Here is a 12361-nt window from a genome sequence, read left to right on the forward strand (position 1 = left end):
ATCTTAAGTAAAACTATAAAAGAGTAAGAGGTTTGTTTTAACGAAATACCATCATTACTTGTTTAAATTCAGTCCGTTTGTTTAAAAAAAAAATCGTACTGCTTTTACTGCTCCAAAAAGTATGCAGTTCTAATAAGAATGTTTTAACAAATTGTGCACATAGCCACACAGATGTAAAATAATTTTAAGACTTTTCCCACGCGATATTTTATATGTAAATGCACTTTGTAAAGACCGATTTTTTCATATAAAAATACAAAAAGAAATAATATTGTTGAGTGTACACATAACTACAACTATCTTTCGACAACGCCACATGTGGCAAAGGCAGCAACCGCAAAACAGACAGAGACGGCGAGACGTCCGCAGAGAGAGACGGGCAGAGAGGGAGCGAGTGAGACGGAGAGGGAGAGAGCTGGCTGCACTGGCAAAGTGGCATACCAGACAGTCTGACGCTGTTGGAGCCCACGAATGGCCCCAGTTCCCTCGGTAACAACCGCTCGCCGCCACCCCACCCCTCTTCACGCCATGTCACGCCCCCTTACCGCCCCCCGTTGGCCAGATCTTGCCGTCTGGACGAGTACAACGACAACAAAAACAAAAACAACAACGTCGACGGAGAGCACGACCACGGTCTGTGGCAGACCGAGACTATCGAAAACTCGAAATTTATTCGTTGGAAAAAGTTGATTTCTGTCGCCTTCCTTTTTCTGCCCACTTTTTGTTTTATTCTTTTTTATGAGTGGATCGAATAAAATCAAGGGGTAAAAATTATAAAACTGTAAGCCATTTTTAGAATTCTTATAGGAGCAGCATTTACACTGTAAATTCCATTCATGAATATTTGTATATTTTGGAAAGATGGAGATCAAAATATACTAATTAAATTAGGAATTTGGCACTTTAAAGTATTTTATAATACTTTATACTTTATAATACTTTTTGGTTCATAATAAATCTATACCAATAACAGGCTTAAAACCATACATCTTTAAAATCGTATGTATATTACCTAACTTGGCCTTACCTATTGCTTATATGTTCATTAGTAGTGCGAGCTGTCATTATCATAATTACTAGATAGCAAATATCCCTCGACAGCTGCATTCTTACTTCTTCTTCTCCATAATCTGCAACTGTCTCTTTCACTCTCTCCCCGTTCCACTCCCCCTGCCTGTCTGTTGTTTTTAGCGTCGTTTTTCGCCGTATATTCCCTTGAATTGCAGAACAAGAACAACAAACAAGAGATGCCCACGAAAATTATGTTAACCAGCCAGCTGTGTTAAAAATCCCACATCATATCCATATATCCCCACCCCCCGATCCCCAATCCCCAATCCGCAATCCCCATTCTCCACCCAATTTTTTTCTGACGACAAATGCCATATCGCATAAGGCATAAAATTGTTCAGATACGATGTCTGGTACTGGAACATTTCAGGCAATTGTTGCTGCGATTGGTTGCTTATTCTCGGTCCTTTTGTTTATTCTTTCCCTCATATTTTTTAACAAATGTGACGTGCAAGTGGAGTATTTTTTTTTGCATTGCTATGCTTCGCTTATTTTTGAACATTTGTCGTGTTCAGATGTTGTTTTTGACAGGTAAACGAACTACGAAGTACTATTTAATGCCGTAGAATGAGGTAAGTTTGTGTGTGTTTTTATGATGAGCTTTATTAAAAATAATGAAAAAAATATGAAATAATAGAGGTCGATATATGTATATAATATAAAACATAGTAGGACACTCTACGAGCCATAAACTATTGAATAGACTGTTTAATAATTTCTCAAATCCACCTGAGTAAGGCTTCAGGATGAAATACATTGTATATTGAAAGTACTCCCAACCCAAAATATCTTTCCAAATCGAAATGATTTAGCAAACTTTATTTATGTTGTTTATTAATCACTTACCGTAGTTCTCCCAGAAGGGTTCGTCGCTGCCCACGTTCGATTGCGGATTCAAATCGCTGGGCGAAACCAAATCCTCCTCGACTTGGTAGACTTCCGTGTACAGTATGAACTCGAGTCGCGATCTGCGCGTGGTTGTTGTGGATGTGGCTGATGTTGCTGCTGCGGCTGTTGGATGTTGCTGCGGGGTCAAAGGTGATGCAGTGGTCGCTGTTTGGACCGTATCACGTTTGCGTTTAAAAATACGAGGCACGGTACGCAGAGATACGTTTGTTGTTGCTGCTGCCCCGGGCACATGTGGCAATGTAGTTGATGTTGTTGCTGCTGTTGTTGCTGTTGCTGTTGCAGATTGCTGCAACAATGTAGCACGCTGATTAATTTGATATGGCAAGACCATAGACGCGGGCGATGCGGATGCAGACTGCGACGCGTCGCGACAACGACAACGACAACGACAACCACGATGACGATAATGACGATGATGGTGCTGGCTATGACGAGGACGCTGGCGATGCCGATGCCAATGACGATGAAGATGAAGATGAAGATGACTATATGGACACGGCGGACAGGACGGGGATCGCGGAGGATCGGCTGTGGTTGTGGTACGAATATTTGTCTCGGCACTTGGACTTAAGTGGCAATCCGCACTCGATGCTGGTAATTTATTTTGCAAATTTGTGCCAACAGCGAAAGGCTCCCCTCGCTTTTGCTGCGACTTGCTCAGAATTAAATTTAACTTACGCGTATTATTTGCACTATTTACACTGCACAAAATTGCACTACCACTATATACAGCGCTCTGCGCCTGCGCACTTGCCACTGAACTCTCACTTTCGCCGCCGCTTCCAGTTGCATTCGATATTGAACTGATGATCGAATCGCTGCTCTGGCATCTCAGACACTTGCCACCGATTCTACTCGGCCGCTCACCGGGCTTAGTTCGACCAAGTATCTCGATGACCGACCACCATGGCGGGGTGGCGGATCCCTGGTTACCCTGCTGCAAGGTGTGACTGGAACGGGGTATCCCCGATCCCGGCATTGGCACCGCGAGGGCTGAGGCTGAAACTGACCCCGGCCGGAGGAGCGTCGTCAGGCTGATCGCAACCAGAACCACTGTGCACCACCACAATGTGCAGCGGGCCCCCGCGGCGCCACTGGCTGCATGCGTGGGGGCCACAGCGTCGTCCGCCGCCGGCGATCGGATTGTTTACGCCGTGCTTTCGTCCGGAAATGCCCCAAATCGCATGGTCAATTGCGGTGCAAGTACCCGATCAATGTGCTGTGATTATAGCTGCAAGAGAAGAAACAATTGTTTTTAAAAGGATATACAATTATACAATTTTGATATATTAAATAGATAAAGTAAAGAATAACTGTTCTGAAACTAAATTACAATTACTGGTAAGGTAAATCACATGACTATTTATTGGATTTCATGGGGTTTATATAAAATATTCTCTAAACCATTTTAAGATAAAGATAATGAGGCTTTCAGCTTCAAGTAAACATTATCTATGTACATATGCACCATTTATGAACTGAGGTACATTGCATTTAGCATAGAATTTCCTCATCTATGAATATTTGCACTTTTTAAGGACTAAAAGTGAAACGCTTTTCTTGCAGTGCACTTATGCTGTGTGGTCGCCCACTTGGCTCTTGTGTTTTGTTATTTTTTCCTTGTTGTCGCCTTTACTAGCTGCATTTGCTTTTGTTTTGTGCCGGTCTGTCCCAGAGTCTGTTGCAAAGTATCCACCGTCCCACAATGATTCCTCCCGAGCCCCCGACGAAAATACATAGTGACTCATGGGCGGGGCGAATCGGTGAAAGGGGGGCAAAAAGAAGAGGAGACAGTGTCTGAGCATCGCCCTGTGGGCATAAATAACCCCAAGAACTGCAGCACGAACAACAATAATATATGTATGTATGTTCAGATGCTGCGGCATTGTTGTTGTTCCACGTTGCGTATGCGTAATATTTTGCAGAAATTTATGTTGCACTTCTTTGCGACTTCGTTTTTATTATCATCATCATCTTCAACGTCGCCGTCGTCGGCGACTTCTATATATAAAGCAGATCAACAGGAACTCCAAAAATGGGAGGGTGGAAATCCTTTTCGTTTTCCTCAACTTATTAAAGCAAACATGGGTCAGACAAATGTATAGTAAATCAGGAACAAAAGTTCCAGATAAGAACTCTAACAACAATAATTTCTTTCCCTAGGAATAATTAAAAACTTGACGTCCTTATTATACAAATTATGTAACAATAACAAAAATATAAGGTGGTAAAGTGAAAATGTAACTGATTTTGTGGTATCTATTGCGCAAAAGTTTTATTTGATGAGTCAATAAGCAAACCTCTACGATTACTATACCTTTTTATATGTTTTTGATAGTGCAACAACAAAGTTGCACCCCAGTGCGCCAGAGACAGATTGATGCCACAAAACAACCGAAGCATTAAGATGGATAGCATTGAGGAGACGAATCATCCTCATCAACATCAACATCAACAACTTCAGCCTCAGCATCATCCTCATCATCTGTGTCTGATTCTGTTGTTCGTCTGTTGTTCGCTTATTTTTATTTGCCTTATTGAAATTCCTTTCAAGTGTCGGAGGCGATCGTCATCATCCTGCTATATCCTCCTCATGATCACGACCACGACCATAATCATTAACAACCAACAACCTTTGCTGTAGTGTTTGTGTTTGATCTGTTTTTGTTACCCAGACGGAGGGACAGGCGGACGGACAGAGACGGCGGGACGGGGATCGCTACTGTTTCCCCTTTTTGGAGCCCTCTTGAGCCGCAGCAATTTATTTGATTGCCTCTTCATTTTGCGCCCCTCACTTCGCTTGGGTCCCGACCTTAAGACGCAATTTATGTTTGCCATAAAAACACGATCTCCGACTCGGAGTCATAATTAATAAAAAACAGCGAAGTAAAGAGGACCAAATCCGAAATGCAGAATGCAAAACAAAAACGGGCCCAGAAATGTGGCCATAAAGTGCTGACAAGTGCTTTCTGCCTTCCAACTGCAGATCCCAAACAAAAGTCTCGCGTGAGTCAAGATCATTTTGAGACCGAGTTTATTTGGACCTTTTTTTGTGGCACCAGCTGCACTGAATGTGATGGGAATGAAAGGTATGAGTGCGGAACTTTATGAAAAGAAATTACCATACAAAGTAAACTCAGTCGCTGGAATGTGGCAGTAAAAATAAAGTGTCTCCATCGTGAAAATAAATCTTTTCAAAGTTGTGGTCACTTGCAATACGCCAATAAATTAAATGTAAATTTCTACTCATTTCATAAAGAGGAAAATATTTTTTTGTTTCTAAGCCTTGCGATTAAATGTATGATTTCAATACTGTGACCTTCAGATGTCGTCTTTGAATTATTGCATGTGATTTCAAATTCTGCTTATAAACTCCATTAAAAAGGGGAATTACCAAACAAAAATATGTAAACGACAAAGCAATATACATAAATAAACATATCAATAAGCCGAAACAACAAGAAAAACTTCTGAGCATAAGCATTTTCATCTAATTCAAACACATTCCAGTTTATTTTTAAACAAAACGCCACATTCTCGAGTTTATTTCGGTGCCGGCAAACAAAATCGAAGGCTTTTATTTTCAATTTTCGACATATCGAGCAGTTCGCAACTGGGGGGTTATGGGGGAAAACCCAAGAATTCGCGAGTAATCGAGAAAAGCCGGCTGTTATCGATATAAAAACAAAAACAGCAAAAAGCGAGCATTGGCATTTGCCAGATAAGATACATACCAGAAGGTCGAACGCTCGATGTGACATTGAGCAAACGTAAGCCCGAAGAATTTCCGCCCAGGAAAGTTTTTCCCAGTTCCCAGCGCCGAAGTGAAGGAAACGCCCCTCGAAATCCCCCGATCCCGGCACGAGGTGACTATATCACGCACGACTTTCGAGCCCGTGTCACGTCGAAAATATCGAGCACACTAATCGAGGAATTTCGCACATGACAAACAAGTATTTGCGATTGCTCTCTCCCTTTCACTTTCACACTGCACTTTCTCTCTTTCTCGCGCACTGCATCTCTTTACCAATTACTGGCGGTGTATTGATATAGATTGGTCGGTTTTTCGTACTTGAATGTCTCAAAAAAAGTGAAAAAAAATGGAAATCCCTTGCTTGTTTTCCTGTGAGTTTCGATTACACTGTTGAGATAGCACGCTTATCCACGTAGCTCCCGATACCATACCATATGGCCATATAGCTTTCACCGATCCGATCTAGCCGCCAACCTGCGCCGCACTGAACTAAATGCGATTTTTTTCGCAGCTAGCATAAAAACTGCCCGTTTGTCTCCAATATTTCACACATTTCGCACACTCGGGCCCCGGCGTCTATATAGACGATATATGTCCCTGCATCGGCCGGGAATATAGAAGGGGGCTGGGCGGACTGAGACTCCGACGCGGCGACAGGCGTGCCTTTTATTTTTACCGCTCACTGTGTTGTTGTTCGCGGGCACGGCGGAGGAAAAAGCGAATGGAAAACAAAAAACTAGAAAGTAGCAAAATTATTTTTGTACTTAAAAATAAATTGAAAAGCATTTTCTTCATCTGTTCTTGCAACAACGGGCGCAGGAAAATCAAGCGTGAAAAGTGCTGCCACTGCTCCCCACGATTTTCCTCTCCACTTTTAAGTCTCCACTCTACAATCCTCGCGCTCTAAGGGCTACACCTGAAATAATGCTTTTAAGGAACTACATTTTCGAGAACAGCTGAAACAAATGTAGCAATTATTGGGAAAGGGCTAAGCAAATCTAGTTTAAAGTCATTATCCCAGAGACACATTCAGTCGAATTAAAATACCATTTTTGGCAGTCACATTTATTGGCTCAGTGCATTGTTTTTCTCTCCGAGGATCGCAAACTGACTCCCTGCCGCCGTCTCCGTCTGTCTGCCCGTCTGTCCAAATGTCTGGCCCTGCTCATTATTTCGCTATCATCGGGAGAGACGCGAATCGGCGACAAGAACAACAACCTGGTCCAAAAATACCCTCTAACGGTGGGGTAGAGTGGCATGAACGGCGCAGACACAAGCAACATCATTTTTATTCAAGTGGAGAATAAGAATGTTGCAGAATTGTTGCACAAATAAGTGGAGGAGGCTGGGGAGCAGAGGTGGCCAACAGGGCGACAACCAAAACAACGTTCCTAATGTCATAAGACCGAATTTAAAATGCCCTGTGTGTAAGTAAATACTTGAATACCCAAATACGAATACTCTTAAAAGCTTGAATACCCAAACACAATGTCCAAATAATCCAAATAATTTGCTTATATTCTTCTTTAAATACATAATAATATTACACATTTTGAACAAAGTATGTATTTAAATTAAAAATTTCACTCTTACTTAAAATATTGAGTGGTAGAGCCTTAAAACGTTCATAGCGTTATAAAATCAGTTCTTTCATGCAGCAGAACTGACATTTTCGCTTATATCCTTGACAGTCTTCAAAACTTCTTTGTATTAGGGAATTTATTTGTTTCAGATTTAGATTATATTAGTTAGTTTGGATTTTCGTGATCGATGCTGAATCGAATCATTACTATAACCAGGAATATCTTCGAAAAAACAAAAGCCGGCAACAAAAATAGCACAAGAGATGCGAAGGGAGGGGAGTGATGCATAATTCTCTATTCTCGAGGATAGGACCGCCGAATGGGAGTCCATGTGTGGGGATTCTTGGGCTATTTTCAGATCCATCTGACTCATTCGCCCCCAGCCCCAGCCGATCCTCTCGCCCCCTGGCTGTCTATGCCCAGCTCCCCACGAAAAGAACAATGAGCCTGCAACCGCTGAAAATCTTCCACTTGCAGCACCGCACAAAAGTAACGCCTGGCCCAAAAAAAGAAATTTTGCTATGTGAAAATTGCATGAATTAGAAAACAAAAAAGGGGGAAGAGGAAACTGCCATTCCTGCTTCTACTGCTGCTTCTGGTGACGATGATGATGATGATGGTGATGATGGTGATGGAACCGTGGAAGGAGCTGCCAGGCAAAAAAATCCACTCAGACGAAAGTCCTTAGACTTTGCATTTCGGCAAATATAATGCACAGCGGGCGGTGCTGGCAAAGGGGGCGTGGTCGGGGAAAATCAGGAAGTTGCCACTGCAAGATGCAGCACAGGAAACTGCCAGACGGCGACGTTGGCTGGCTAAGAACAATGCCGGGCCACACAAAAAAGTAAACCAAGAGCGTAAACTAAGCAAACTTGCTGATGCCGAGGAAGGAACACTCAAAAAAACGGGTAAGTTAACTCCGAGAAAGGTAACCGAAGCACCTATTCGGAATCACCACACAAAACATTATGATATCACATATCTAATTCTTTTGTAATACATTAATTTTATGTCAAGCAAACAATCCAATTTTCAATTTTTTATATATTTTTCCTAGTGCATCGGCAGAACCAGCTATGTATGTACCACCAGCCTCCTAACCACAATAATACATAATTACAATAAACAAATGCACTTTATGCAACAGCGCAGCACCAACAATATCCACATCCACGTTAACGTGGAAAACGCAATCAGCGAAACTAAAACTAAAGGAGCAGAATATCTCAACTGCCAAGGATCTCTGGTTGCATGCCAGTAATTTGATGGTGTTGTTATTGTTCAGCCCAGCGATATTTGGGGAGGGGGTGTTCATTGCACTGGTCTGGTAATTATTATTGCTCGATAAGTGCTAGAAGAAAGGGGACAAATCAAGTGATGAATAGACTTTTATCCAAATTGTACGAGTATTTTTCATGCATTTTTCCAGAAGTGCATCGGTACGTATACGTAATGCAATTAGCATTCAGTTCCCTTCATTGATAACATGGATTCTGGTTTTTACTTTCCCGTAGTTAATTTGATGGTATGGTGCTAACAAAATAAAAGAGAGTTAGGCGAGTTAATTCAAATTAATATGAAATTAAAAATAAAGCTAATTTATTTGTACTTTTCTTAGTTTTCCCTCTAGTAACCATTCATAAAATATTTTCTTGCTTGCATTTTATTTTTGTATTATTATTTTTTATTTATTTTCACAACTTAGCCTTTGTTGCAGCAGTGACTTCCAGCTTAACAGTGTCCCAAGCTATGCAGTTTTACCTTTTTGAAACTGACCCTGACATTGGTCGCAACTTTGCATGGATTTTTTTCCCAAGAGTTAGTGGTTTTCCATAGAAAAATCCGTAGGAAGAGCTTGAAAGTTGGAAAATAAAAAAGATCGAAGAAGAGATGCACGAACCTGGTTGATGGTTGTACATCATTAGAGCGCTATCCTGGCGCCAGTTGACCAGACAGAGACTTCCTCTACCTCCTTCCTAGCGCTCTCTCTTTCTCCCCCTCTGGCTGCATCTCTTTCTAACCCTATCTCCTCCTCTCTGTCTCGCTTTGGCGATAGTTGCATCCTGTCCCGCAGTTGCAGCCACGACTGGAAGTCACGTCATATTGATTGAAATTTAAAATGCAAATCACTTAAAGCGTTCAATTTAATCAAATTATTACAACAACCAGCTTGAAAGCCACAGAAAAAAGAGATGGTAATGGGTAAATAATAGTTAGGAAAGGGGGGAAACTGCTGGCAGCCTGAACAAGCCGCAACAACGAAAGGCAGGCAACGACAAGTCATTTTCCACATTTTCCGTTTGCGGTCACTCGAGGAGGCGCCGCCGAGTGGCTTTCCATAAAAGGGGGGAAGCCAGTGGTGGGCAGGAGTGGGAATTGGAGGAAGTGGTGGCCACATGAGAACGTGTCTATTAAAGTGATAGCCTGGCCTGGAGTTGGTCACTTCTGGACAAGGCAAACACCTAGAAAAATTACGGCGACCGCTTAACAAGAGTTTAAAGGCGGGTTGTAAAGCATTCAAGAATTATTGTTTAAATTATATACATCTCATATTCATTTAAAAAAAATTTTCAAAATTGGTTTAATAATATACATATGTATGTACATGTATTTGTGAAACCATACGAAACCAACAAATAGCAACAAACCTTTAATGGCAATAACAATATTTACCACCATATTATATTTAATGCCGAATTTTAGAATTAGATTAGAAGAATATATAGAAGATAAGAATATATACATATAAAAATACTTACCCTTAAATACCCTTAATGTCTTGTAATTTTGGAAGCCGATGTGCTATGTTTCAAAAATGAATTTGTGGAAAACGGTTATTTTCAATTAAATAATATTGCGATGGTAAATTTTTTTCAATGCACTGAGCTAGAAAGTAAACACATTGCCCTGACATCAACAACAATGTTTCCAATGCTAATGTTGTCCAATCTACCAGGCCGGCGTCCATCAGCCACACCCCCCTCTGCACCTCGCCCCACCGCCTTCCTGCTCGGTTGCTGTTGGCTTAATTAAATTGTGGTTGCAACTTGCGAAGCGAAGCGCGTACACAAAAATTACACACAACAACAACAACAACGAGAACGACAACGACAACAGGGCGACTGCCACTTTATGATTGCAATTGTTGTTCTAGCTGCGGTGGCTGCGGTTCGCTTGCAACAGGCAGCTGTTTTGCATAAAACACCCTGTGCCTAACGTCCAATCGATACGCAATCTGGAGCTCAGGTGCATGGCACTTTTACCTACGTGTAGCTGTTAAAACTAGATCCTATTTCGCACAACCATGCACCTTATAATGCATACTTAGGAATAGCGATCATCAATTGCCTCGGTGGCGCAGTTGGCAGCGCGTAAGTCTCATAATCTTAAGGTCGTGAGTTCGAGCCTCACCCGGGGCATGTACTTTTTTTTACTTCTAAAACATGTAAATAATTGACCGCATTTTAATTTATTATATAAGCTGAAGCTCCCTTTTTAATAAATCCCTAAAGGAAACATTAAGAAATGTGCGAAATATGTGGTAAAACAATTAACATTTTTATGTGAAAATGTTTAAATATACATTTTTTAGCGGCCAAACCAGCATCATTATTATTTAAAGAGCAGCACGCAGTCTGCTCCTTCGACAACTATTATGTTTTTCCCTCATTAAATCTGTAAACCGCAGAAATACCACATTTATAAAAACCGCAATGAGGGCAACGGGCAAAAACTTGGCTAGCATCGTTATGAAGATTATGACATAAATCTGAAAACAAAACCCACAACAACGACAACAAGCCCAGTAACAGCAATTAAGTTAACTAAGATGGTTGAAGACCGTAGAAAAATGTTGGCGTCACTCGATTTAGCAGGGAAGCTAACTGAAATTCATGGGGGAACACTTTAAGAATTAAGCCAAATCCAGCGGGAAATGAAATGCAATTTCCAAGGACTCTCAGACTCGAAGGAAAATCGAGGGAAAGCGCTTTGGAGCTGCAAGCTCAACTCGGCTCTCTTCATTTGCCGCCCCAAAAAGTATGCAATGAAAATCGAAGCAAACGAAGTGAAATGCTCGTAAATTGTAGTTGGCTGACAAGTTGACTCCTGGCTGGATTCTCCAGAAGGAGTGGCGCCCCGCCAGATGGGCGATGTGTGATGGGTGGTGGGTGGTGGATGGGCGCCAGGATGTGCCAGGATGACATTGCACTCGACTCGCCTCGACTCGGCGACGAGTGCAATGAAACTGGAAAACTTACTCCAGACGAGCCAGGAAGCGTCAGGCATATCAAATTGTTGGTGTTTGTGCGGGCGAACGGAGCTCCAACGAAGCTCCCCACTACTCTTTATTTGCTCCTTGCGAACTCCCCGTTCAATGTATCTCTCTTTATTGTGCATTTGTCCTTTGGCAGCTCACCGAAGGACAAAATTCAATGAACGTTTTCCTGTCTTCGCTGATGCACTACAAAAATATACTTCCGGCATTTGAAGAAATCGAATAGTTTCATGTTGCATTCAATTGAAAATATACGACTTGAATGTTCGTTTATATTATCTAAATAACACATATATTTAATAAAACAATTTAAATTATTTAGCTTTTTATTTAGCTTACATTTGCATTTAAATATATCTAAGAAAATATAATGAATATATTATTATTTCCCTTGACTCTTGAAACTTATAAGAGTTCTTCTCACTTGAAGGCCAATGAATGAAAATCATAACGAAAAATAGACGGGAAGAATAAAATGGAAGCGCTTGATACCCCCGATTCGGCCATAAAAAGGATTTTTATGAACCCGCCACCACTTGAGTTCGCCAGAGGTCCCAGCTGACCTTTCAGCGATGGTCATCACCTGCACAGCTGCACTTTCATTAATATTGTGTTTTTGTTGCGGCTTCCCAAAGAGTTTTCCTTCAGACCAATTAAGTGCTGGCTTTCTTCCATTGCTTTTCCCTCATTGTTGTTGGCGAGCATAAAATTCAATCAAGTTTTGTGTTGAGCCAAAAGTTACGATGCCTCCGACATGAGCGCAGTTAC

At 41.5% G+C, this 12361-nt stretch overlaps 1 protein-coding gene and 1 non-coding gene across 2 annotated transcripts; one reads left to right on the forward strand and one right to left on the reverse strand.

Annotated features, from left to right (window-relative positions):
* Positions 1 to 1909: 1909 nt before the first annotated feature.
* LOC6544832 (histone-lysine N-methyltransferase Suv4-20) lies at positions 1910 to 3166 on the reverse strand. The gene is made up of 2 exons (XM_026976381.1): positions 3132 to 3166; positions 1910 to 3014 (listed from the first exon to the last, which is right to left on the reverse strand). The coding sequence occupies exons 1-2, from the start codon at positions 3164 to 3166 to the stop codon at positions 1910 to 1912; spliced, it is 1140 nt and encodes a 379-aa protein (XP_026832182.1).
* Positions 3167 to 10663: 7497 nt separating this feature from the next.
* Positions 10664 to 10736, forward strand: Trnam-cau. The gene has a single exon. It is a non-coding gene; the product is annotated as a tRNA-Met (tRNA).
* The last annotated feature ends 1625 nt before the right edge of the window (positions 10737 to 12361 follow it).

The sequence above is a fragment of the Drosophila erecta genome, unplaced genomic scaffold (genome assembly GCF_003286155.1).
Source record: "Drosophila erecta strain 14021-0224.00,06,07 unplaced genomic scaffold, DereRS2 tig00000021-arrow-pilon, whole genome shotgun sequence".
Lineage (NCBI taxonomy): Eukaryota > Metazoa > Arthropoda > Insecta > Diptera > Drosophilidae > Drosophila > Drosophila erecta.

Coding starts and splice junctions, on each gene's coding strand:
- LOC6544832 (XM_026976381.1), bottom strand. CDS start 3,166: ATGCGATTTGGGGCATTTCCGGACGAAAGCACGGC. Junction 3,015..3,131: donor TTTCCGGACGAAAGCACGGC/GTAAACAATCCG, acceptor GGTTGCGATCAG/CCTGACGACGCTCCTCCGGC.